Below are 27,898 nucleotides of genomic sequence, written 5' to 3'. Positions count from 1 at the left end.
GAAGATGGACACCCCAGAATGGAAGTCAGTGGCCTGAAGACACCACAACTCACATAATGGGGTATTCTAAGCTGGGGGGGGGTACTTAAAAGAACCCACCTATGGGAGAGAGAAGAAACTAAAATCTATTGGTCACATGCCAGATCTACCAAAGGGAAGTTCATTTAAAGTCCCAGAAAGCCAGAGTGGTAACAGCCACCCTGGTCAACTCATTCCAGGCCTCATTTTACATAGAGGCAGGAGAGAGACTGGGAGAAGCAGCACCCATGATTCAGGAGACAGGGTCTCACTTTTTACCTACTAGCAAGTAAGGGTCCTGGCTTACTAATTTGGAGAGTAAAGCTATTTTTTTCATGTTTAACATTTTATTTTTTCTCCAATGACATACAAAAACCATTTTTAACATTTTCTCTCTTTCCCTCACTTCCCCCTCTGATACATGTAGCCCTGTGAAAAATAAAGTGCTCTGGAAATCAAAGCCCTGAGACCCACTGATCTGTCCAAAGTCACAAGGTAGAGCCAGGGGTTCAACCCGAGCCCTCCCACCACTGTCTCTGCCCAACTCTTTTTCTTGTTCTAGATTCCAGAACCCAGCCCAGTCCCAGTTCAGGGAGGCTGTGGGGCCTGAGGCTCCCATACAGCACCCTCTCCTCACAACTGCCTTAGGAGCTGCCGGACAAAGCATCCTTGCTCTGGAGAGTGGATGGCCTGCCTGTGATTGCACAGCCAAGGGACAGTCCTGCCTTGGGGTTCCAGACTCCCCCCTCCCAAACAACAGCACAAGTCTTGTTCTTTCTGCCTGGGGAATGGTTCCCTCAAGGCTGGCCCAGAGAAGAAGAGGGCCTCAGCTCATTTTGGGCCAGCTACCGGGGGAGCTTCCATCAAAGGACAAGCTGGAGCTCCGTGACATCGAGGGTCCCTCCCATCCAGCCCAAGCCCACTCCCCCTCCTCCAGGACAGGCAGGTTGTTACGGTACCTCAGTGAGGTCACTGTTGGGCAGGATGGCTAGGTCGGGTCTCAGACAACAACCATTCAGCACAGCATTATATCTGAAGGACAACACAAAGAGGCCTGGGGTCAGAGGCAGACTGCCAACAGGTGCCACCACTTGAGGCTGTCTTGACTCCGCTGACCCCAGGAAGGCGAGTCAGGAAGGTCAGAAACCAAGCATTCCTTGCCTTTCTTCATCAAACTCCTTCCCAAAGAGGATGTTGTCTCTCAGAGTGGCATTGAGGATCCAGGCCTGCTGGGCCACATAAGCAAAGGTCCCATTAACAGCAATGCTGCCCTCTAGAAGGGTCATCTAAGGGGAAGAGAGAGAGACTGCCAAATGGCATCACACCCAAACCACAAGCTTTGCTCAATCCACCCAACATTCCTTAAGCACCCACTGTGTACAGAGGGTCAACAGGGATAAGGCAAGGCAAGGACCGTGGCCCGCCTGGCGCTCCTAACCTACCGGAGGATGGGGGCCCATGACTCCCAACAGCCCCAAAGAACAAACAAGGAGTCCAGAGAACAAGGGACAAAAAGAGGATGGCCCATCCAGAACGTACAAGGTAGTCCTCAGCTCAGTGGGAGTCTGAGCAGCCCAGTAAATCTAGGAGTCTCCCGTGCTTTAGTGGACATGCACAGGGACCTTTGCCCAGCAGCCTGTCTCTTCACTGACACCCTACCAAGCCACGGCACCCACAGCCAGCATGGTTGGGAGGAGGTCAAGGACTCCAGGTCAACCACAAAGCTGACCCCCCAGCCAGAGGCAGACCCGCTGCCCCAGCCCTGTGGCATCACCAGCACCAGCTTCCCCCCATGGAGGTGCAGCCTAGTCCCAGAGGCACAAGTGGGAGCAATGGGGTTGAAGCACAGGGACAATGACTGTGCAGTGATGAACAGCTCTGAATTCAATGAAAAGTCCCAGGAAATGGGACCACGACCAACTTAGGGTACCATTCACGGGGAACTGCTCTTGGTGATGAGCAGCAATGTCCCTTCTCTACCAATTCTTCCATTAACAAAACAGTTCAGATATCGAAACTCCCTGAAGGGAGTGGAGGAAGGCAGACAGCAGTGTGCTGGCTTGGGCGAGAGTCTCACCTGGCCCAAGATGGCGGAGATGAGAGAGGTTTTTCCACTTCCCACGCTGCCACAGATGCCAACCAGTTTTCCCTGGTCCAAAGCAAAGAGAGAAACAGGCTCATTAGGAGACAATGATGCATTTCTACAAGCAGAGACATGACTGCAGCTCACTGGGAGCAGTCACAACTACAGAGTGCTAGCTGATAAGAGCATTAATTAAAAGCCTAATCTCCTTTCCAAGCCAGAACCACATGCTGTGGGTTCCTGTGATTGTACTAGGTTAAAATAGGTGCAATTTCTCCCTCAAATGACCATGGGAATGCTGGGACAAGTAAGTGAGAGTACTGCGAATGTGGAGAACCACATCCACCTTGGGGCCTTGCCTAAGACCTTGACAAATCCCAAGACCTCTTTTTCCCACATGCCCACCCTGCTGAACAAGGGTCATCATTTACCCCAAATTTACAAAGAAATGGACATGAAAACACCATTAAGGTAAATTATCCACTAGGATGAGATTAGCAATCTGGCCACCAAAGCCAGATCAGCACCCCCCGCCCCAGCTGTTTTCCTGCCTTGAGGGTCCTAGAGAAGGAGTCCTTTTAAAAAGCCATCATCCAAAATCTTAGATTCTCTGTGATTCAGTACAGCTTAGAAACAAGACCCTCCAGGTCTTACAGGAAGCAGGCTGGAGCCTTGGCAGGAGGTGCCCTGGGGAACTGGGCTAGAAAGTAGCCTCCAGCTACTGGCTCCCTCTGGGACTGAACAAGCCCCCCCCACCACTCTGGGGGTGCTTCTTCCTCCAGGCCTCCAACTCTGTGTCATCATCTCACATACATCAGGATTTCTGGGGGAATCTTTCTGTGTTTCTCTTAATGTTTAAAATCTGGATTCCTGGATTTCTAATACCTTATAGCTTTCTGTAATGAAATTAGACTGGAGTCTCTAAAGTGCTGGCTTGTTATTTTGCTTTTCCCTTAATTGTTAGCAGAGCCATTCAAATAACCCTCCCAGTCATCCTTCACTCTCCTACAAAAGAATAAAGCCAAGTCAAGTTTCAGAATTCTGCGACTACTTGGCAACTCAGCTGCATCTTTTCTAGGGGGCAGAACTGCTACTTTAGCTGCCCAAGCCCAAGCTTCCAACACAGGGGCACCAGGGCAGGAGCAACCAACACACTTCGATGTCCATGGCCTTGGGGTAAGGGGCACAGAGGTGTCCTCTAAAAGGCCTGGCAGCATGCCAATGCTCCTTGGGAGGCAAGGAGAAGACCCAGCTTGGAGGAGGAGGCTTGGGCTCCAGGCTACTTTCCTCCCTGGATGTTGCAACACTGGGGAAAGGGACTTGCTCTCTTCCCTTTCTTTAGAAAGACCCAGTAATAACACGTGTGAGGTCAAGGACTTTGCTTGTGTGTAAACTAAGGCACTACTGTAAGAATCTGGCCTTGTCCAATGAGAAACCCAAGAAATTCTATCTGAAGCTGGAGCAAGAAAAGACAAGATTCAGTGTCAGTGTGCAGGTGCTGCAGAGGAGAAGACCCTGGACCACCAACTGGGTGCAAGTAGTTAGCTGGCGGCTCCTAAGGGTCAAAGTCTTTTACAACCAGCAGGCCAATTACCAAGAGGGGGAGACTACCCGCTGCTCCTCTTTCTCCTGCCTGCACCGAGCCCCCCTTTCCCCCGTCAGAGTGCATTACCTCCTCAATCTCCAGGTCAATGTTGTACAGTGTCCTCTGAAGGCGGAGATTCGCCAGGCGGATGGGCTTGCCCTCTTCCTCTGGGCTAGGACGATCATCACTGTCCACCAGGAGGTGACCCTTCTGCTCAGCCAGCACGGCCTGCTGCTGTTCCACATGTGGCAGCTTGGCCTTTTCGCGCCTGCCCTTGGCGGACTTCTTGTCCTTTTTCATTTTGGGGGTCAGTTTTGGCGAGTTCTGGATACTGGAGTGGGAGGAGTCCCACGCCAAAGTGGCATTTCTCACCTCTATCGTGATGTGAGGACTGGCTGGTTTGTTCTTTACCATGTGAACCTCTTCCATTAGAAATAAACTCTGATAGGAGTTGTGAGAGAGGTGCAAAGATGAAACACTCAATCAAGACCGGGGGACACAAGGCTAGGGCGCACACTCATGAAGCAGAACATGGCGCGTTAGAGAACGGGAGGATGCTCAAGAGCAAAAAGCCTCCATCAGAGTAAACTAAGCGGGGCCTGCCGCGGGCCCCAGACTCAGAGCCGTGAGGAGCCCGTGCCGAGCCTGCGCCTTAGGGGACGGCAAGAGGAGGCCACTGGTCATCAGGGCGGCAGCCACGTTCGTGTTGGCTTCTCTCACAGACAAGCGTGAACGCTGGCAGATGACATGCTACAAGAGCAAGGGATGACATCAGCAGGCAAGGACAGCCCCAGGCTGACCTGCCCCACCTCCACCTGCTGGACGGCCAGGAAGGGGCTGAGAAGGGAGAGCAGGGCACCGGCTCAGCCCAGAGGATCCCTGGGGTGGTGAGCTAGTCCCCCTGGAATTCTACAGGTCAGAGGTGTCCTAAGCTCCCCTTTCCTCTGCTCTTCTACAAAACAAAGACCTGGTCTAGCCTAGTCCTCTAGCCTAGCCCTACAGAGAAGAGTACAAGGATGTCCTTTGTCAAGCTCAGACTATGTTGCTGGAGACTTGAACTGGGAGTCCTAAGCTTCAGGGCAGGACACTGGACCTGGAAGAAGTGACCCTCCCAGCAATAATCCTCCCCCTGGAGCCGTCTATCTCCCTGGGTCACCCAGCTTTCCAGTTTCTATTGGTTCTAAGGAGTCATTTAAGATAAGGGCCCTCTGCTTAGCCTCTGGAGACCCCAACTAGCCTACACTTTGCAGAAAGAACCTAGGGAGAAAACAATCTATCACTGATCCAATTCAGCAGACAAATTCTTTTCAAATGGAGAAAACTCAAAGCACAAGTTTTCCTTCTAAATCCTATGGCACTGTTTACACTTTTCTTTCTTTAAAATTAACTTTTCTACAATACTCAACTTCTTTCTCAAATGCTTTCTATCAATTACAGAGCAACTCAGTGAACTAGAGGCTTTGAATAAGTTACTTAGCCTCTGGGTCTCAGTTCTTCCTTTGTAAAATAAGGCAGCTGTGGCAGCTACACAGTCATCTTGCTGACTGCTCTGTCTTCCTGAGCTATGACTCTTTCCTGCCAGATGGAGCCCCAACACAGCACCTCCAAAGGACCCCTGACCTTGGGCTGACTCTGGAGAAGCAGCCCTGGGTCCAGAAGGCAAACGGCTGCCATTCCACCTCCTCTTGGGACTGCCTGGCTGGGGGAGAATGTGGGTGAGAGGGACTGAGAACAGGCAGGGCAAGGAGAATCCAATGAAATTGAAGGAAGCAGCTAAATCAACTTAGGGTCTTTAGCATCCCTAGGAAAGATCTGAGGGGACGTGGTCACCAGAGCAGGTGATCTAAGTGCTGCACCCAAGTGACAAGACAGAGAAGGTAGAGGACACTAAGACACTGGCATTTGGGGAAGACAAAGATGGCAGAAGGATCACATACCTTAAATCTCTCCACAGACACAGATGCCTCTGAGAGAGACTTGACTGAAAATGGGGTCACTTTCAAAGCGAACGTCATTGAATTGAAGACAGTCACCACCGTGAAAGCCTAAGAATAAAGAAATAAGAAACATATTCAAGCACAACCTTCACTCTCCATATGCAAGCAAAACCTCCCAGGTCCACAGGCAGGTATGCCAACCCTTTGGACCTTCTGGTGAAGTCAGAACAATCATTGGGGTTTTAAATTATTATTCTTATATCACTAAATACTACCCTATTACATGCAAAATATTTGTTAACGTTCACTTTTTTAAATTTTGATTTCCAAATTCTCAGAGCAATGCTTTTAAAAGGACAAGGTACCAAAAGATTTTTATTGTTTTAAAATTTTTTGGTTTTTTGCAAGGCAATGGGGTTAAGTGCCTTGCCCAAGGTCACACAGGTAATTAAGTGTCTGAGGTTGGATTTGAACTCAGATCCTCCTAACTCCGGGGCCAGTGCTCTGTCCAATGCCCCACCTAGCTGCCCCCAACCAAAAGATTTTTAAAAGCAAAGTTCAGGTTGAGTCCCTGCTGTAAGGGGTAAGAAGGGAGGGTCCCAATCCTAGGAAGCTTTACCTTCCAAGCCCCTGGACCTTCTAAGGCAAGCCCACTCACCTGAGCAGCAGTAAGATCATAGCCACAGATCATGTGCACAGAAAATGTCACCACACTGGCAATGACCACCACGATGGGGGCCACGCCAACAGAGATGCTTTGGAAGTATCCAGCCCGTTCTAAAATCCTGCGCTCCTCCTCTCGGATTTCTAGGACATGAAACAGACTGTCAGGACCCCAGGAGCTTATCACACCCAGAAGTCACACACCAAGACACTGCTGCCTGAGCACTCTTGAACTGTCACTGTTAAGGCATCAGCTTCAGAGCTGGAAGGGCCCTTCGGGGTCATCTGGCTTAACTACTCAATTTTACCACTGAGGGTCCCCTAAGCAACCATTGCCTGCCTTCCTCAAGGTCCCCTCCAAAAAGGAAGGAGGGCCACCTGCAGCCAACAGAACTCCCAGGGCTCTCCCTGTACTCCTGTCATGGCATCGCCCCCTCCCATCCAATTCCAATTGCTGTTGACCTTCAATGCAGAAGGTGACAATGACAGCTGGTGGTGACCCATGACTCCTGCCAACGTCCCCCAACGGAAGAACTCTGCTCCATCCCAAATTTTGATAGTTGTGCCAGGATGGTTCACTGGACCAGGGCAAGGCAAGTAACCAAGCTGTGGCCTGCCCCAGGCAACACAAACACAGCAAGTCTAGGGTTTTACTGCAATTTCTGCCTGCTTCCCCAGTTCTTTATTAGACAGAAGTTTAGAAGGTTCCTCCTCAAGAAAGTTGAGAAAGGTCACTGGAGTAGGGCAAAGGTGGTCTTAACCTTGTCTGTAAATTAGATCCACTCCAAGACTCAATGTCCTCATTTGTAAAAGAAGGTGGAAGGAGGGCAGAAGCCGCTTTAGGGACACTTCTCCCCAAGGGCCTGTGATCCAAAGACTACCCAATTCTTGACTTCCAACCAATCCTGTAACAAAAGCCACAAGAAGCCTCCCTTCCCTCAAGTGGTTGGGTCACGAACCCCAGGGAACCAACCCAGTCTCCTTCCAGGTACTCACTTTGGACATTCTGAGAAAATGCTTTGACCCAAGCATACATTTTAATAAATTTAATGTAGTTGAGAACTTCATTCATTTTCTGTACTCGGTCATCTGTGGCAGCCACAGCTTTTCTTCTGAAATACGCAGTGAGCCTCGAAACAAACATCTGAAAGAAGAGATGCCATGCCAAGCGGAGGCCACTTCAAGACAGGGAGTCACCCCGAGACAGGGAGTCTGCTGCTAGAAGTCACCTCCCACACAGCCATCTGAGTGGCTTGGGCAGGTGCCCTCCTGCCATCGTCACTAAGGAGCCTCCCCAGAGGTCACGCCTAGTTGCCTCCCTGCTCGGCCACTAAGGCTCCCCCTCCAACGGCTGCATCCTTCTTCTCAGGTCAATATTTTTACTCTTGGTGCTCCATTCAAGGAGTCATTCATTTCCAGGAAATTCCCAATCCATTGCATTAACAGCCTCCAAACTTCAAAACCCAATGAAAGGAACTGAATCCACAAACCACCAGAATAAAGATAGGAGGTTTGGATATTAAGACTATATACTCATCTTTTTCTCTCTCTAATTTTTTTTCCTATTTGGATTTGATTCTTCTTTTACAACATGATTAATATGGAACTAGTTTTAGCATAGTTCTACATGTATAGTTTATATTAGATTAGTTTCTGTCAACCAGAGGGGGGAGAGAAGAGAGAGGGAGAAAAATGTAAACCTATGTTTATTGAAAACTACCATTCCATGTAGCTGGAAAAATAAATAAAATACTTAATTTTTAAAAAGGCTATATACTCACCATTGATGGGTAAAAAAGGAGGAAAACAAGTGATCCTAGAATAGCCGTTGGTCCCAGAATAATTACATTATAAACCATGCCCAAGATAGCCACTATGGGGCCACCCGCTAATAAACTGCCCACTGCTGCCGCCTCAAACATCCTCAGGCCATCACTGGAGCACAAGTTGATGAGCTGAGAAATATAGGAGGAACAGGAGGGCTCAGTCAGGTGAAGACATGAGAAAAGAAGGGTCAAAGCATTCATCACAGTGCCAGGAATGGGGCTGTGGCTGGGATGCTCACCTCCCCCAAGGATTTCTCTTTAATGTTCTTCAGCTTCAGGATCTTCTTAAAAGCCATGGTCAGGATGGCTCCTCGAAGGCGGACGCCTGTGCGGTAGTTCAAGGCCCATGTCAGCGTCAGCGACCAGGACCGGATGATTTCTGTCAGGAAGAGGCCAGAGACCAGCAGCAAACTGTAGAGGAGGTGGGCCTCGGAGCCCTGGGTGTACTCGAGGAGGTGTTTCACCACAAAGGCCTACAGGGAGAAACACAGGCCTCTGTCAACCACGCCTCCTCGGCTCTGGCGGGCAACTCAACAGTTTTGTGTTAAGTTAGAGAGAGTGGGGAGGCTCTGGCTCAAGACAAGAGAGAGAATCCATCCCAGAGACCAATTATCCTGTGAGGAGACCTCCCTGCCCCAAGAAAGAGTGAGGGCAGGTCCCAGGGGAGGGGGGCCACATCAGAAACCTGCGATTCTCCAGAACGCCTCTAAACCAGCACATCTTCTAACTTAACATAAACCTGTGTGTGAGCCAAAATGAACATGAAACAGATTCACTCTTAAAATAAGATCAATCATATTTCCACACATTAATAGACAATTCTTTAAGTGAAATTAAGACCTTTTGGGGGTTGTTGGAAACGTGCTTAGTTGATAAAAAGGAACAGTGTACCTACAGTTGTACTGGGGAAGAGTGAGAAGAACATTTGCAAAATATTCCTGAAAATAAACATCAGCAATTTAATAAACTAGTAGAGAAGGGCAGACCAAACAGACTTCCCCTCCCCCAGGCCCGCCCCGCTCCCTGGTCCCTCCCCAAAACAAAAACATGTTACCTCAGGTAGCATATCCCAAACACCACCTGCAGAGGGAAAGCAGGACCACGGCTGGCCACCTCCAGCTCTGGGGCCTGGGACGCGGAGCACACACACACTCACACAGATACATTCAGCAGCACTAGTAAATACCAGCAACTGAGGAGGAACGCACTTTTATTGAAAATAAAAAACACAAGGACCATATTCAAGAGCATCTCACAAGGCTGTACAGGGGAGCATTGCAGTGACATACAATGTAAACATACAGTGTCGGTTGGGGCTGGCCGGCTCACAGGAGGCCCAGCCACCGTGCTTTGGCTACACACACAGCGGGTACAGAAGAGAACCGAGAGTCCGCGAGGAGGGCGGGAAGTTGGCGGTGGCGGCCCCGCTCACAGCTGGCCCAGGGGAGCCGCAGGGGCTTGGCAAGAGGGTGGAGGAAGACCCGCTCCCATCCAGAACTCACTGCAAAGGCTCTAAGAACACTCCTCCCTCCAGAGCTGCCCTGCTCCCAGTGGCCCGGGCTACTGGTTCAGGAAGAGCCCAAGGCAAGGATCCCTGAGCTCTAAGCCCCCACAAAGCACTGGGGATAGATGGATGGATGGATGAATGGATGGATGCCCTCTAGAGTCTTTTAAAGTCTTTACAGCTAAAACAGATCTTGGGGGAGGGAGGAAAAAAAGAAAAAAAGGAAGGAAGAAAGGAAGATGGCACTCCCAACCCTTGAGGAAAAAAACCTCACTGAACAAGTAGAAACCCCCTCCAGTAACAAAGATCAAAGTTGCATCTGGGAGCCCATACCCAAGGACAAGGGGGAAATGGAGCCACCTGGGGCACTCTTTCCTGGGGGGACTAAGAATTCCTCCTGGATAACTTGGCATTTCTCGTTAGTGCCGCACGTCCACTAGATTCTAGGAAACTCTGAGGACAGAGAGGTCTCACACTCAGCTAGTGGACTCCACCTGTCCCCTCCCTGGGTGTCAGGCTGGCCTCCAGTGTTGGGAGTCACAACTGCACACAGTTGTTGGGTCACGAGTTTACTAGGGAGAAGATTGGCTTCTTTTCCAGTATTCAATCCAACTTGTGGAACTGAGTCACTGAGTGGGGAGGGCCAAGCCCCCTTTTTCCTCCTGTGAAGTAACTCAGTGAGCGGGCAGGGCTGTGACACCACGCAATTGTTGCCAACAGTCTCCTCCAAAGGAAGGTGAAAAAGACAGCAGGTTGGTGATGCGGGCGCTTTCCTTCTAACACCTTGCCCAAATCCCAGGAGCGGGAGGAAAAAGGTGGTTAAAAGACACAAATGCTTAGACTACGTAAAATGTTCAAAGGGGAAGAAGAGCAAACAGTCAATAAAAGAATTTCTAAAACATATTCAAGCTGTCAAAACAGTTACATTTCAAACCATTGCAGTATGAGATAAAAATGAAAAGTTTTCATGAAAAAAATCCAATCAAAACTTAGAAAAAGAATAAGAGTCACAGCGTTATCATTAAACTTAAATAAACTGGAAAAAAGTTGAGGTGGTTAGCAAGGCTGGCAGCATTCAGGGTCTGGCTCTGGGGAGCATTCCCAGTGAATAAACAGGACCTTACCTGCACTCTTGGCGAGAGAGTCCACCCAGCTTGATTCTCTCATTCTGATCGCAGGCTACAGCCATCCTGAAAATTCTAGACAACAGCTTCTGTCATTGGTCCCACTACAGAGAGCGCCTCCCCCACCCCCCCCACATCCGGCACCCGGGGGAGAGTGGGAGACTTACCTCTAATGGCTTCCCACTCTCCCTGCCCCTCAAAGGCTCCCAGAGAAGAGGGGCATTCACTGAGCGTGGCGAGGTGCCCCCCGCCCAGAATCTACAAGGGGAATGGCTAAGCCTTTTGACACGAGTTCCTGGGCAGGGCTGGATTTAAAAGCTGATCCAGAAAGGCTCAAAAAGTGCCCCTGAAAAGCAGAGGCATTGCACACTGCCAGATGCCCACAGGCCAGGACCATCAGATCTTAAAGACAGTGGCCAGCCCTCCCCCCCACATTATTGGGTGGCTCTGGAAGATACCCTAGTGTCTCTGTATGAGCTTATTAGTTTGAGAAAAGTAAAAGTAAATATGCCAGAGGTTAAAAAAAACATTAGGTTTCATTTTGTCTTGGCCTAATTACAGGCCTTCTGTTGTCCGGGGAAGGGAAGGCAATAAACGTGACTGGCAAGTTTTTTGTACGTTCTAGCTTAAGGCTTCAGTTTATTCAGGTTGGGAAAAGATGGATCCAGCAAACCAAATGGGTGAACCACTGAAAAAGGGAGACTCCTTCCAAGGAGTCTGTGCCTGGGCCCGGCCTCGGAGCTGGCAGCTTTCCCTGGCATTTCCATATCTTAAAATGACAATTTGGGTCTAACTCTGTTACCAAATGTTTCCCTTAGCTATCTTTTGGAGCATGAGTGGATGTAGCCAGGCCTTGGGCTGCCAAGGATGTCCTTCTGCACAGGATGGCATGTGAGTTAGATAGCACTCACCCCAAAGGCCCACTTCCCAGAGCTGGCAAGGAAAGGGAGAATGATCACCCCAAAAGGGAAAGGGCCCAGCTCTGATTGGGGCCTGGATGGGCAGAGCCAAGGCTGGTTCCCCAGTGTGCTAGACCTCAGAGAATGCATCTCCACCAGAAAAGAGCCCCCATCGCTCCCAGATGCTTCCCTGCCATGACCAAGATTGGCCACCCAACCAAGGAGAGCCCGGATCAGACAGGAAGGAGGGCTTGACCATGATGCCCAGAGGCAAAAACTCTGAGCACCAGAGTGGTGCCGCTAGCAGCCCCTGTAGTGAAGCAATGACAGAAGCTCTTCTTGAGGAAGAAGGTTGGTCTTATTAACCCTTTCGCTAGTGTGGTCAGTGACATCACATCAGGTTACCCAGCAGCGCATGTTTTGATTTCCAACAAAGTCTTTTTATCATTCAAGAAAAGCAATTCTGTTTCAGGGAGCAGGTCAAGGAAAAAACCATCTGGAGCTGCCTTCTCCTAAGTTGCCCTGCCCGCCAAGCAGGTACTTACCGAGTCATGAGCCTGCAGCTTGGCCCACCTGGGGAAGGCACACTAGGAGCAGTCTGACCGCTATTGGCGGTCACTCTGAATCAGCACAACAGGTGCACCAACCAGGTGACAAGAGAGAATGGGGTCAGGGCCAAGCTGCCCTAGACAAGCCCACAGCCGCTGGCTGGGCATCCCTGACTCTCAGAGAAGCAACTGGCAGTGCCCACCTGGTTGCTGCCATGCCTCCTGTCCCACCAGCTCCAGACTGACCCCAAGTGGCCATATCTGGGCTCATTCACAGCCACATGGCGGTGCCAATGATGCCTCTTAGGCCAGCCTGCCTCATGGACCACCTCTGCTTTGGCCTCACTACTCTGACTTCCAAAATTGAGATTTTCATTCAACGACAACACACACTACCGTAGAAAACGGTTCTGGTCAAAACATAACCACAGGCTCCCTCTGCGGCACCACAGTCCTCTCATCCTTCTGCCTGTCCATCCAGGGAAAGTTCACCAGCAATGGAAAGACTGCCACTCACGCCAACCACACTCATTCCCTTCCACAGGCTGAGGGCTCCCTCAGAGTCACTAACTAGCCCAAGTGGACGTGCAAGTCCTGCAAGGGAACTGGAGCATGTTAGCGGGCCAGGCGGCGGGCCCTGCTGAGCCCTGGATGACTGTGGAAAAGGATAGGTCTGACTTACTGGTCCACTGAAGCCAGCCAGCTGCGTGATCATCAGGCACACGATGGAGAGGACAAGCCGGGTGCGGCAGAAGATCCACACAACCCTTCGGAGGGAGGCAGCCTCAGGCCCAGCTTCGTTCACCTCTTCTTGCCACAGCCTCTCTAGTCTTGACAAGGGCACAGGTCCTCCGTTACCCATCTCTCCCAGAGAAGACACTGACCCTAAGCTCCCTCAGGACTGGACTGACAAGCTTGCCCGAGGGAAAGCTGTCCTTCCCAGAGGACTTTACAATGAAGGACAAAGTCTCACCTTCACGGGCTCATCCCAGGCACCTACAAATTTCTCTAGAATCTTTAGAGGAACCCAACCCAAAGCCCTTTCCTCCACCCAGCACAACTAGTCCTGAGGATAACGGGACTGGGACAAGACCCTCCTCTTTTCTCCGGGGTCCCCATCCCTTTCTGAAGGATCCTGCAGTAAAGCATAAAACCATAAACTCAATGTTTATCGTAGCTCGCAGCTACCACCCAATGCAGCAACATAACCTCCCTGCCGACTCAGGAGAAGCGGGGCTGAGAGAGAGAGAGAAAGCCCTTGGTTAAAACAGAGAGAAGAGCTGAAGAGGAGGTCAAGAAGATCAAAGCAAAGATCCCGGGGTGCCCCAGGCCGCCTTCCCACCCACCCCAGAAGAGGCTAGCTTGACTGCTAAAGGCCCAAGGGCTGTATCCAAAGGTGGACCAGAGGCTCCTACCTTCTGCAGTTCACATCAGAAGACTCGTGCTTGGACAAAGACCACACATGTTCCATTAATAACTCCCCCTTCTTGTAAGCCACAAGGGCTAGGGGACTGAGCCAAGAAAAGGTCATATAGGAGAAAAGCCCAGCATTGTCTACTGGGTGCTGGTGTCTAGGGAGAGAAAAGGTTAAAAAATCACCAGCCTGGCAAACAAGTGCAAGAACATCCAGGAAAAGCCCCCTACTTTAGACAATACTGGGTCTCCAAATAATCCAATATTGTTCCCAATCATTGAAATAAAACTTTTTTTAATTAAAAAAAAGTTTGGGAGTCCTTTAAAAAGGTCTCTGGTATGCTATCAATAAAGGAATTCTTACTTAGAAGTAGTCCGGAAGGGCTTCAGGACACTTAGGCCATGGTGGTATTTCCCCTTGGGATGTTCATTATCCAGAAATCTCAGCTGAGAATGCATGGAGACATCCAATGAGAGACCTTCTACTCGGGCTGCCGTTTCCAAGGCATCTTGGCATTCCAACTGTGTGCAGACAAGAGTCAGGGCAATTTCACTTACCATGAGATCATCTTCTTTCAATTTGATAATGTTTATTTAAAGTTTTGAGTCCCAAATTCTATCCCTTCTTCCCTCTCTGAGAGGGTAAGCAATCAGCTATAGGTTATACATGTGCAGCTATGTAAAACATTTCCATATTAGTCATTTTGTAGAAGACTCAAATCAAAGGAAAAGAAAATGAAAGAGAGTGAAAAACAGCCTGCTTCTTCATTGGGAACTCAATCCATCCCAGCTCTCTCTCTGGAGGTGGGGAGTATGCTTCCTCATTAGCCCTTGGGATTGTCTTGGATACATTGTCTTGCTGATTGGGCAACACTGTTGTTGCTGGGTATAACCTTCCGGTTTAGGTCACTTCCCTTCGGATCACTCGATGTTAACTCTAGGTTTTTCTAAAATCGTCCTGCTTGTCATTTCCTATAGGACATCAATATTACAATCATATCCCACAGCTTGTTTAGCCAGGCCCCAACTGATGAGCCCATGCTTAGCCCCTACAAAAAAAGCTGCTATCGATATTTTTGTAAAGTAGGGCCTTTCCCCTTTTTGTTGGATGAATTTGCAATATAGACCTTGCAGTAGTATTGATGGATCAGAGTTACGGTGGGATCTTAACAACCTAACTTCAACCTTACAATCTTACCTAATCCAAGAGCTTGAGGGCAGGGGCTCTCATTTTATCAGCGAACAAATTTATTGTGCTCTTTGAAAGAATGCACAAAACATGCAAAGAGGTAAAATAAGACAGAATCTGTATTCCCCTCATATGGTACTGGTGAGGCAAGGTTTACTTGGGTCAGGAACATCCAGATCTTTCAATGACATTTTTGTTCCCAATTGAAAATTTTATTTAATTTTTTCAATTTTATGCAGAGCAGTTTTTCAACATTCATCCATTTGCAAATTTACGAGTTCCACATTTTCCTACCACCCTTCCTTCCCTCTCTCCTCCCCATGGTGGTGAACAATCTGGTAAAAACTGTACATGTTCATTCCTGCTTAACATATTTACATATCAGTCATGTTGTGAATGAGGAATCAGAATCAAGGGGAAAGAAAATCTATGAGAAAGAAAGGGAAAAGAGAAATTTTAAAAAGTGAACATAGCCTGCTTTGGTCTGCATTTAGACTCCACTGCTTTTTCTCTGGACGTGACTTTTTAACTGCCCCCCAAAACCAATGGAAAAAGTACTAGCTCTAGACCCAGGGGCCAAGAGTTCTCTAGCCCACTGAGTCACAAACTTCCTGATTGACCTTTGCTCCTATGGGTTACAGGCCAAACACATCTATACCATCAAGCACAAAATTCAAGGACATTCAGATACATTGGGTTCAAATCAAAAGGGAAGAAAGTGAATCCAGAACCGGTGAGGCAGAGCTTGATGTGACTCCCGGGCAAAGTTTCTAAACTGAATAATAATTAGGTGGTTTACCAACATTTTATGTTTGTCCCTCGTTCTTGAAGACCATGACATCAGGGAGGGGATTCATGATAAGCACACGCATTGGATTTGAGTGAGAGGCAACTGAACTAGGTCCCTAGCCTCACTTTCTCCTCTAGAGTCATATGGATTCAATGGCTCTTGGATGTTAATCAAGAGGACTGGGGATGGCCCTGGAGGCAAGACAATCAGGGTGAAGTGATTTGCCCAAGGTCACACTGCTAGTGCCAAGTGCCTGAGGCTGAATTTGAGCTCCCCTCCTACTGACTCCAAGGCCAGTGCTCTGTCCACTGTGCCACTGAGCTGCCCCAACTGATACAGGGAAGTGATGATGTCAATAAAAAGAAAAGCAAGATTTGTTGTGGAGAATCCCACTGGGTGACCAAAAGCAAAAACATTCGGGACTTCTTTTCCTGTCATTTCAAGAAAGCAAACTCACCAAATCAGTCCTGTGCCCATTTATTTCTTAATTTTAATGAAATGTTCTTAGTCATGCTTCTATACTCTTGAAAAACAGTTTGAAATTCAGAATGATTTCAAGTTAATTTGAAACAGAGACGTGTGAACAATTAACAGGCCGTTTAATCACAGCCCCTTCATACACACAGCTCTCCATCCAACAGAATTTATCCTAAACTATTACATGTCAATGCAATAAGACTAAGAAGATAATGGAAAACATGCTTAAGGTTCTCTTATTAAGTGGGTGCTAGCAAGTCTTCTTGCTCCATGGACAGTCTAACGAGGGGAAAAAAAGGAGTTCAGAATGTAAGTTTAACTACAAGCCTGGGAAGACGTACAACATAGTAAAATGAACAGAACCAGGAGAACAATAAAGTTATCTGCAATAACACCTCTGAAAGACCAATCCAATCAACTGTGTGACCAACCATAATGCCCCAGGACCAATGATGAGAAGGCTCTTCATCTTCTGAGGCAACAGACACAAGATGTTCAATGAGACAAACATTTCTGGACATGGCCAACATGGGACTTACTTTTGGTGATTACATATTTGTTACCAAGGAATTACTCTTTAATAGGAGGGAGGAAAGGCTGGCAATAAGGTCAGCCCCCCCCCCAAAACAAACGGTCACTGAAATATTTTTAAATGAATGAAGACAGCAGAAGGAAACAGAAAAGCAGGACAATTGTGAAAGTCATAGGCTGACCTCATATATTTAAATTATCTTTACTTGTTGTGTAAGGGTAGAATTGAAAAAGTTCTAAAGGGGTGGCTAGGTGGTGCAGTGGATAGAGCACTGGCCCTGGAGTCAGGAGTACCTGAGTTCAAATCCAGCCTCAGACACTTAATAATTACCTAGCTGTGTGGCCTTGGGCAAGCCACTTAACCCCATTGCCTTGCAAAAACTAAAAAAAAAAAAAAAAAAAAAAAAAAAGTTCTAGAGATGAACACTAAACAGCTACAAGCAATCCCAAAAAATTACTGATCACAGTGAGATCTAAGAGTCTGATTGGGTGGACACCAAAAAAGGTGAAAAATCAAGCAACCTATTTTAAAATAACAAATAGATTATCATGACAGACATCCTGGTTAAGCAGAAGATTCTGTCAAATGAGTGGACTCAATAATGAGATGACTTCTGGGAGAAATCCCCTGGGGCTCAGATGACTTCAGAACTCAGGTAGATCTTGAAGGTCCCAAGGACTTCAAATATTGGGACCACACATTAAGACAAGGTAAGGAATAAAAAAGTGCTCGGCAGAAGACAGAAACAGGAAAGCCCAAAACCTTGATGTTCGAGGGTCATCAAGAATAGACTCACGTGGTCAGGAGGGAATTCTTCACCTAGGGAGCAGAAGTTGAGTCTGAAAAGGTGGCTTAGATGGATCATTGTAAAAATCAAATGTCACCTAGTGACTTATTCTGTATGGTAACTGGCAGCCAAGGAGTGAGTGGTCAGTCCAAATCCCAGACATCATTTCTGATTTTTCTTTGGTAAAATAAACGGTCTCTTTCCCAGCCAAGGCCCAGTAACACACCTCCACACAGCATGGCAACATGTAACCTCTGGCTCAGTTTCTCTCTAGACTCAGATAATCCCTTCCCTCCCTTCATGTTCTCCTCTCCCTCTGCAGCCTCACTCAACCGGTGAAGCATCTTGGTGTCTGCCAGCCACTGTTCCAGGTGCACATGAACAATCCCCTACTCACAATGAGCTTCCATTTCCACCCAAATCCAATAAGCACATACACAAATGTGTGCCCACATAACAAAGAGTGAGCAGCAGGTGTCTTGGGAGGCAAGCAACCTGGGCACTCCCATCCCCCTACTCCAGGAACTCTTTAATCTAGGGCAATCCTATAATTCCTCTGAAAGTCAACTTCCATCCTCCTTTCCCAGCAGCTTACACAGGCTGTGTACCTCCCTCCCCCCAAACTCAGGTCTTTCCTGCACCTCCCCAATGATCTTGTTTTCTATTTTGAACATACTGAGATGCGTATCTGTGCTACTCTCTAGAAAGCAAGCAAACAGGAAATACAAGGAAAGGGACCATTCTTCTTGTGTGTCTGTCCTCAGGATCCACACAGTGAGCTCCTGGCAAAGCTACTGATCCCTCAGAGAACTGGCCTAGAGACATGTTGATTTATGCCACTGAAGCAAAGGCCCAAAGGAAGCCACTGTACTCTACAGGCAGGTACTTGTCCTGCCCACACCTGCTTCCCAACAATCTCATCAACTTGGCCTTGCCTCTGGGTCTGGTAGGAATGAGAACAAAACAAATGTCCTTGTTTGGAAAGCTTTAATCCCCAACTTGGCAAATAAGTGAGCTGTTTGCTTTCAGGTGTTGGGATCAAATGGGTAAAAAAAGAAAAACCCCAAGAGAGTAAACAGCAAAAGTTTGTTTTATCAACAAACCACCATCTCATGCCTCATTGACCCCAAACAAGGGCAGTTATCAGCCTCTCCATCTTCTCTTGTAGTTTGATAACAGAGCCAGGATTAGGCTGGAAGCACCTGGTCATTTGGTGGGAGTATCAGAAGAGATATCTGCTCCAGTCCTCCCCTCCCTCACACAGAACATGACTGCTATTCCCTCTGGTCCAGTGTTCCCAGAAATTCAAGGGGGGTGAGACTAGAGGACCTCTGGCATTCCTTCTTCCTAGGTCCACCTCTATGCCCCAACTCCACCTCTACAGACCTTCCTGCTCCAGGGCCTTCTCCTTCCTTCCTTTACCTTGGAGCAGAAGACTTTGTCCACAGTGTCATCTCACACCAACTCCTAACTGCCACAAAATAACAGCAACACAGAGGAGAGGCTGGGTGGGTTTTGGAGCAGAGGGACTGATATCCCCCATTCCTAGCCCAGAATTGACCTTTCAGAATATTTTGACTAGAACTGGGGTATCAGAGAATAGATGAACAAATAGCTAAAGAGTACATGACTCTTGGGGCAGTAGGTGGTGTAGTGGATAAAGCACCAGCCCTGGAGTCAGGAGTACCTGGGTTCAAATCTGGTCTCAGACACTTAATAATTACCTAGCTGTGTGGCCTAGGGCAAGCCACTTAACCCCGTTTGCCTTACAAAAAAGAAAAGAGTACATGACTCTTCACCCCCCCCCAAAACACACACACACACACACACACACACACACACACACACACACACACACAGACCAAGAAATCCCCAAACACATGAGGTTATAGATGTAGTGGATGGAAGAAAGAAAGAAGAGAGGGCAAATCTAATGACCTTCAGGAAGGAAGAACAAGTCAATGTTGTCAGAGCTGTCCATGAAGGTCACTTCCCTGCCTGGCCCAACCTGGCCAAACCAATGGGCCTCTGGAACAGGAAATCCATCAGGGGCCTGGGGATGATCAGCTCCAATTGAGTTCTGTCTGGCCAGGTCCTTCTAGAAGATTTCCTTCATTGGATCTCTGTTCCCTTGTCTATAAAAACATTGGTTCATTCACACCTTCCTGCTTCCTTCACTGTACAATAACCACCATCCACTATTTCCAAGTCTTTGCTACCCAGAAGATTTTATTGTCTCTCCTTCCACATCATAAATAGTCCAGGGTTGAGGTGCTTGGGTCAAAGGGTATGGATGGTATAATTCAAACTGAGATCCCAGGAGGTCAGGCCCAATTCCCAGCACTACTGGTAGGGACCATCTTCACAGTCACTGTTTTTTGCTATTGTTTGCCAATCACTCAGCCCACATTTAGTAAAATTCTGTCCTAGAAACCAGGTAAATAAGCCATGGGGCTTAGGGGGGGAAGGGGTGATACACACTGAACATAAGATACTGAATAGAGGGTTTTAGGGATGTGAAGCAAGCACAGTTAGCTTACAACTCTTTGAAAACTACTTCTATATATTTCTGAAGAGTGAAATCTTTTCCCCCCTTTTACAATACTAAGGATGTGATCATTATTTGGTCAAAGGATATGATTATCTTTGTGCCTCTTGCCTTCTATATCTGACCCAATGTCTTAGAAAAAGCTTCTGTCAGTGGGAAATTCTCCCAGCACCAGAAGAGGATCCATCCATGTATGACCCGTGTCCCAAAGGTGTTTAGGACAAGCAAAGCACACAGGTCTTCATCAAGAAGCACACACCCCCTCCCTCCCTTTACTGTCTCTGCTATGTCCCCTCTCATCAATGCCTTGACTACTGACCCATTGACACGGACTGGCCCATTCATTGACAATGTCTTGTCAGTTTTTATCTGTGCTAAATATTTTTCTGAAATTGCTCTTATATTTGTTGCTATTTTTTACCAACTGGTATTTAATATTTCACTTGATTTTTCTGTAATTTTATTATTTTAAGTTAAATTTCACTAGCCTCCACTATGGCCTTTTATCCAATTTATAGGGGTTCTCCCTTCTTTTTGCTTCTATGATCCAATTGGCAATTAGGGCAAATTTATTTTGTTATCAAGAGAATAAATGGTTTTAGCTCCAGTCCAGGTGGGCCCCCACTGCAAAGCAGACCATTCACTGGGCATGTTCCCCAGTGCTCCTTACCCCACCCCCAACAACTCCTCAAGCTATCCCCCCAGATCTCCCTCCCCTACTCCCGGATTAGATTTCCTCTTAGAAAAAAAAAAAGCTCATTAAGCCAAATCCATCCTTATTTAAGAAGCAGGAAATCCAAGGCACCTGTTGGGTGTGGAGCTAATTAGGAACTAATCTAAGCTTTAGTGGAGGCTTAATAACTCTTAATTGCCCATGGGGCTATAAGGTTCTTTCCCCCTTCCTCCTCCCTTGGACTTGGAAAGAAGCCCCAGATGCTGTCTGAGGGACAAAGAAGACTGATGGGGGGGAGGGGAAGAGGGGCCCATTCTGTTCCCACTTTGGCGCATCATCTAGAACCTCAGACTCTCCAAGCCAGCAGGCTCTGCCTCATCTCCAAGGCTCATTCCTAGTCATGCAGGGTCATGGAAGGAGAGCCTATCAAGGGTGTTGCCAGGTTAGGAAGAGACAGATGGGAAGGTGAGTCAAAATCCCACAGCAGGAGTCTATGGAGAGATTTCTGGGGGCAACATTTTAAACGAGAGAAAAACTCCCACTTTATTGTCACTAACCTGTACCAGATATTTAGCTTTTCCTTCAACTAGGGATTAAAAAAAAATACAACAAAAATTAAGAATGCAGAGTGTAATGCCCAAAGGGCCTGTGACAGAAAGGTTAAAACTGAGGTCTAGGGCTACCACTATGGACTCACTTGATGCATAAACCAGCTAATATGTAGTGCTAATAGAACAGGGGGCTAGGAGCTTAAAGGGAGGAAAGACATGGAAAACAAAAGAACACTTTGTTCAAGGCTAAGCCAGGTATCAAGAAATTACTGGAAGTGATTATAATGTCCTAGAGCTTCCATAGCCAGGAACATACCATGCTCAAAGAGGACAAAGACAGAAAGTGCCCCCTGCTACACAGCAATACTCTTTGTGAGGGGGAGCAGAGAGTAACCAATAGTGTCAAAGAAACGGCATGTCCTGATGTTGGAAGAGGTTGAGGGAATCAGCAAGCGGAGCCCTGGGCTACAATCCACTAAGAGAACCAGAGAGAAGACTGAGCAAGTCTTTTGGCCAGTTTTCTCATCTGCAAACTCCCTCTCTCCCTCCTGCAGACATTTATGTGAAGGCATTGGTCAATGAACAAAGAAGCAATTATTAAACACTCATATGCACTTAGTGTTCAGCCCTCAGAGAGCTTACACACTGAGAGGGGAAGACCACCTTTGAGAAGGGGAGCCCTGGGTTAGCCAAGGAGGAGGGTGGCCTGGTTGCTTAGGGAGACCCAGGACTTAATTTAAAGACCAAACTACTGACTTCAGTGTTTTTCCTTCTTTTGCTAGGAAGCAACCTTCCATCCCTATACACCAAGGCTCATCACTTCCTTCCAAACTGCCCTTCCATGCTGCTAGACAGAAAGTGGCCTGTGTTCCACCAGCTCCCAAAGGCCCCTGAACTGAGCCCCAATTAGCCCAGCCCAGGAGGAGCTCCCTCACTCCCTGATCTAGGTGGCCTGCACCAGACCCATCTCTATCCTGACACTCTGGGCTGCTCAGAACTTTGCCAGGCTCCTGAGAGCGGTTCTGCAGGTCCCTGGCAGTGCCACAGAGGCTGAAAACCCAAACTCCCAGGATCCCCCCCCCCCCCGGGGAACACTCAAGATTCTGGGAACACAAAGTCATGACTCAACAAGGGGCTTCACCTTGTTCCCTTCTCTGACCCTCCCAGCCCAGCTGGTCATTGGGCCAAGAAATAATTCCCTTGTCAGACACCGCACACACAGTAAGACAGACTGAATCTGCCTGGAGATGAACGAATGCTGCATCTTAAAATCAGGGTTGGGGGGGAGAATACAGACTTTCACCCTTTAAAAATACATTTTTACTAACCCTTTACATAACTTCACGAGTTTCTCAATTTCCCCATTGTGTTAGTCACTTCCAGCCAAACTAATCCAGTGTTTTACACGTCACAGAAATGAGCCTTCTTTGGGTGGGAGACAAAAGGCAGGTAAGAACTGTAGCACATTTAGGAAAAAGGAAACGGTTTTCAGGGTCTTCCCCTACTCCTGTTTCATGAATACTCTAGGCGACCAAAAACACCACCCTTGTACTTCATCCTAAAAGCAGGGGAAACAGGTCTTAGCCAAAGAATTCTTACCTTTTAAAGATGTGTGTGTGTGGGAGAGAGAGAGAGAGAGAGAGATGCTGTGACTTGCACAGGCTACAATGCCTGCTGAATTGTAAAAACCAATTAAGAATACTTCCAGCAGTCAATGCCAACAGGCCTCAGTAGATCTGAAACTGAAGAGTAAGACCATCATCTTTGGTTAGTAAAGATGCCTAAGCTAAAGATAAGGTTCCCCAAGAGCTGGAAAAGGGAATAGGAAGACAGTTTACTAAATTTTATGTAAATTCACTGTGTCAAGGACAAGGAAACTGAATGGTGTCATCACTGGTTAATGATAATTAAAGCCTTAGGATGAGAGAGTCACAAGAGCCCTGGGTTCAAGTGCAGCCTCTCACCAAGATAAGCAGCTTGCTTCAGGCCACACCCAAGAGTCCAGTGTGAATGAACAGAGGGAGAGAATCTTAGGACCAGATAAGTGGGATGAGAAATCTTAAAAATCAAGACCAAGACAAGTATGGGGAAATGTCCTCTGTCAAACCAGAAAATCAGACTGAGCTTGGCCTTCCAAACACAACCCCTGGCTAGTGACCTGTAACTGGGAGAGGGCAGAGTGTGGGGTGATAGTATTGGGGGAAGAGACCTACACCCAGGAAATCACAGGCTCCCCTTCCACTCCCTACATCTTCCTATACCTAGTTTTTTCCAAAAGAAAAGTAGAATCCTCTTAAGGTCAGGTGTTTAATTCATTAACCCTCACACGAAACAATCTTCTTGCACCTTTCTCCAAATGCTTCAATACCAAACCACCTGTACCAGCTCCAAGAAGTACAATAAAATTTGATTTTACTTAGAAAGGTGACTCTTCCCTAAATGTGACCCCATCTACACTACAAGGTAACAGTGACCCTCAAGTAAATTGTTTGTCTGCTAAAGACAAAGGAAGCCCAGAACAATCTGAGAGCAAAGTTTATTCAACTAAATTAGCATTTTAGAGGTTCCTTTACCCATTCTGTTATTGATTCCTTAAATAAAATAAAATTCTAATCATTAGGTTTCACAGATTTGATTGCTTTCATTTTTTTTGGGGGGGGGGGGAGAGCAGGAACACTGAAGCAGGCCCAGGTGGTAGGCTCCTGGAGGAGTTTGGTGTTGCCATCCACTGCAGTGACTGCTAACAGACAGCAAGGCACCCTGAGAGCCAAGAGGAAGCTGTCTCAGACAGACTGGGCAACTGGGACAAATGGATGACCCAGCATCTGTGGCAGAACAGAGGCTGACATGCATTGAATGATTCTACAACAGAATCAACCCCCAGTTTGGGACAAAAAGCAAAACTTATCAACCTATCTGTATCTCGTGTCCTTCCCATGCAGAGGTGGATACAAAGAGTGTCCTGTTAGGCCTCGAACATCTGTTGAAAGGCTCTTTCCAAGCCCTGGGAGAGGGGAGAGGAGAACTCACCGAATGTCTTGGCTCATACTTGGTTCCTTCATGTTCTCTGAGCTGCCCTGAGGAGCTTGTGCTTTCCCTCACGTTTCCATACCCAGGACTAGGTATAACATACTCTTTCCCCATATCGATATCCTTCATCTTCTTAGCCAGAAAGGCCTGGGATTCCCAGACACTTGGCTTTGCTTCAGAATTTCTGAAAAAGATTTCATTAAAAATGGAATTTGTTAAAGCTCCTGACAAATAAATACAATTTTATACGGCCTTTCCAAAAGAAAAGTTGATACACTTGTCCGTCCTTAAAGAAGTCCTACAAATATTATTTCACATCTCATCTTCTCATTGTAAGGGGGTGGGGGGGTGGGAGGGAGGGCAGGGAATGGAGCCAAGGGATTAAGATCAAATGAAGTCTGACTGCTTGTATCCCAATTAAGTAAACACAGGATGGAAAAATACATTAACAAGTCAGTCAAGGAGGGAAGTAATGCCAATTTGGAAAAAAAAAACCCACTTGAAAAAAAGGGGAAAATAAGCTCCCAACCTCATTATTTATGCATCAGCATATTTGAAAGACTGAAAAAACCTAGCCCAAAGCGGGGCTAAAGGCAGGAGCTTAGAACAGCTAGAATCATCCTGGGATGGAAAACTACCAAGTGCTTCCCTTCCAGACCCCACACTCTGAGCAGGCAACGGCGTTAAAGCTCTCTGAGAACTCCACCCCAGAGATAGTCTCATTCTAGAAGTGTCCAGAAAATCAGAAATGTCTGGAAAATGCCACAAATAGCCTGTTAGCCTACAAAGCCTCACCTTCTTGAGCTCCCCAACACAACCCACCCGAGTCAATTTACTTCATGTTAAAAACTTAGACCAAAGAAAAAAGAAGGCAGAGTACCCTAAGGCTCCTCCCCTGCCCCTCTCTAGGGTGTACCACACTTTCCAGTTACATCCCCTTCAGCACTCCCTCATCTCCCCAAGGCAGCACCCCATCTCTGGATTCTGCCTAATCCCCAAAGCCCATGGTGATGAAAAGCAGCACCTCTCTCCATCAGTCCTTGAATGACATAGGAAGTTCTTGGTGGCATTCGGGTTCATGATTCCTGTTTCTTGGAAGGGCCAGTCAGCGCCCTTTATCTCCTATTCAGGACCAAACAACTGACCATCTCAAATCTCAAACTCTCAGAAGGCTTTTCCTCCAAGAAACAGAGGAGAGGACCCAAAGTGGACAGCAATAAGGCTTCTTTTTCAGAGGTCAGCGGCAAATGCCGTAGTCTGAGTCAGGGCGAAGCTCGCCTTCTAAAGGGTCACCTTGGCCGGATTGCTGGTGGAGCTCCAGGGCCGGCTTCTCAGGATCCCGGCTGGAGGACACTGCCAAGCAGCCCAGTCGGCAGTCTCCCGAGAAGCGGTGCGCCGGCCCGGGTGTCCGGCCCTGGGCCCCGAGCCAAGGTCCCAGCGAGTCCTCAGCCCTGGGGACGGGGCAGATCTTGGCTTGCTTTTGAAAAAACCGATCTCTAAGCCTCACACACAGGACACGACCGGGCCATCCCAGATGCCAACCAAGTCAACCTGCTCTCGTCTAAACAAAACAAAGGCGGGGGCTGGAGGCTGGCACGTGTGTAACGGCCCGTGACAGCAGGGGGCGATGCCAGGCCAAGCCCCCGAGGGGGCCGCGCTACCCACCCCGAGCCAGCGGCCAGGAGGAGTCGGGCCGGAGAGGCCGGACGGGCCTGGGCAGAGTCAGGCCACTGGCCCAAGGTCACACAGCCCAGCAGGCTCCACTCGAACCCAGGCCTCGGGCTCCATCCCCTGCACCACGGGGCCGCTCGGGGCTCCCGCCCCGGGCCCTTCTCCCCCCAAGCCCCGGGGGCCCCCCATCGGCCACGTGCAGACCCCCGAGGCCCCGGGCCCCCAGCCCCGGCAGCGAGCCCCGGGGCACCCCGTGGGCGCCCCCCCGGCCCGGGCCTCGGTCTCCCCTGTTGTAGGGGGGCTGGGGGGGCCGGAGCCCCTCCCACGGGGGAGAGGGGCGCGCGCCCCGCGGCCGGCGACAGGGGGCGCGTGCGCAGGCGCGCGGGGCGGGGGCGGGGCGTGCGCGGGACGCCCCCTCCCTCAGGTCGGGCCGTGGCGCCCCCTGGCGGCGGCGGCCGGGAGCGCGCCTCCGGCCCCTCTCCCGCCGGCCCCGGCCCCGGCCCCGGCCCCGGCCCCTCTCCCGTCCGCCCCGGCCCGGCCCCGGCCCCGAGGTCGCCGCTTGGGCCGCGGGCCGGGCCCCGAGGAGGCCGGGGCGGGGGGGGCTGCAGCCCGGCGCCGGCGCCCCCGGCCGCCCAACCTCCCCGCCGGCTCCGCGGGACTCGGGCCGGACACGGGCCTCGGGGCCCCCTTCCACCCCGCCCCGGCCCGGCCCGGCGAGCGCCGCCTACCTGTCCCCGCCGGCGGCCGTCGGACCGACAGCCGAGCCTCGGCTCGGGAGCCAAAACAAGCCCTTATAGCGGCCCCGGCCGCCGATGCCGCCGCGCCTGCGCCTGCGCGCCGGCCCCCACGCGCTCCCACCTCTGCCGGGAAATGTAGTTCCAGCGCGGCGCCCCCCGGGGCTCGGGTCGGCCCTGCGCCCCCGGCGCTGGACTACGTTTCCCAGGATGCGCTGGGGCCGCCTGGCCCTCCCAGCGCTCCGCCCCCTTCCCCGCCCCCTGAGAGCCGGGGGAGGGGGAGGAGGCCGGCCGGAGGGTGAGTGGCCCGCGAGTGGGGGGCTCCTGCGGCTTTGGGGGGGGGGGCGGCCCCCGTCCGTTCTTCCGACCCGCAGTGGCAAAGGGGGGCTGCTGAAGCGGGGCTCGGACCCGGCGCTCCCGAAGCCCAGCGGCGCCCCCTGCACCCCCCGAGCCTCCTCCCAGACGCGGCGGGGCCCCGGCACGGGCCGCCCAGGGAGGGGCTCCCCGGGGCCCCGCGTGTCACCGCCCTTTGTCTGCAAGGCCCCGCGCCACAGACGGCGGGAACGCGCGGCAGCGGGCCGCTGACCTCGCACCTCTGGCCCGCACGGCGGCCGCTTGGGATCCGAGCCCGGCCGGGACCGCTCCGGCGCGGCGGGGAGGGCCCCATCCCAGCCCCTTACTCTCGGCTCTCCTTCCTCTGTAAAATGGGGGTGATAGCAGAGTGGTTGTGGGAATCAAAGGAGACGGTATTCAGAAGGTGCCCATCACCACCACCACCACCATCCTTACCGTCGTCATCATTATTAGCATCACCACCACCACCATCATCACCATCCTTACCATCACCACCACCACCACCATTCTTACCATCCTCCTCCTCCTCCTCCTCATCATCACCACCACCACCATCATCACCATCCTTACCATCATCACCACCACCATTCTTACCATCCTCCTCCTCCTCATCATCATCACCACCACCACCATCATCACCATCCTTACCATCATCACCACCACCATTCTTACCATCCTCCTCTTCATCATCATCATCATCACCACCACCACCATCATCACCATCCTTACCATCACCACCACCACCACCACCACCATTCTTACCATCCTCCTCCTCATCATCATCATCATCATCACCACCACCACCATCATCACCATCCTTACCATCACCACCACCACCACCATTCTTACCATCCTCCTCCTCCTCCTCATCATCATCACCACCACCACCATCATCACCATCCTTACCATCACCACCACCACCACCACCATTCTTACCATCCTCCTCCTCATCATCATCATCA

The 27,898-nt window shown here is 49.6% G+C and overlaps 1 protein-coding gene across 8 annotated transcripts in view; it reads right to left on the bottom strand.

Annotated features, from left to right (window-relative positions):
* Positions 1 to 27,898, bottom strand: part of ABCC5 (ATP binding cassette subfamily C member 5) — a 55,726-nt gene that overhangs the window by 18,838 nt on the left and 8,990 nt on the right. The window contains exons 1-14 of one of the 8 annotated variants that reach the window (XM_074189633.1): positions 26,577 to 27,051; positions 24,178 to 24,361; positions 13,965 to 14,122; positions 13,603 to 13,758; positions 12,870 to 13,017; positions 8,352 to 8,585; positions 8,068 to 8,241; positions 7,283 to 7,430; positions 6,282 to 6,430; positions 5,624 to 5,731; positions 3,774 to 4,127; positions 2,096 to 2,167; positions 1,180 to 1,304; positions 978 to 1,050 (exon numbers count right to left, since the gene is read on the bottom strand). In XM_074189633.1, the coding sequence (XP_074045734.1) occupies positions 978 to 1,050; positions 1,180 to 1,304; positions 2,096 to 2,167; positions 3,774 to 4,127; positions 5,624 to 5,731; positions 6,282 to 6,430; positions 7,283 to 7,430; positions 8,068 to 8,241; positions 8,352 to 8,585; positions 12,870 to 13,017; positions 13,603 to 13,758; positions 13,965 to 14,122; positions 24,178 to 24,306 (2,028 nt within the window). In that variant the 5' untranslated portion in view covers positions 24,307 to 24,361; positions 26,577 to 27,051. The other 7 variants (XM_074189634.1, XM_074189631.1, XM_074189630.1 and 4 more) reach the window with 7 other exon arrangements.

The sequence above is a fragment of the Macrotis lagotis genome, chromosome 5 (genome assembly GCF_037893015.1).
Source record: "Macrotis lagotis isolate mMagLag1 chromosome 5, bilby.v1.9.chrom.fasta, whole genome shotgun sequence".
Classification (NCBI taxonomy): Eukaryota; Metazoa; Chordata; class Mammalia; order Peramelemorphia; family Peramelidae; genus Macrotis; species Macrotis lagotis.
Note: the sequence above shows the minus strand (reverse complement) of the source record. Positions and strands in the feature narration are given on the sequence as shown.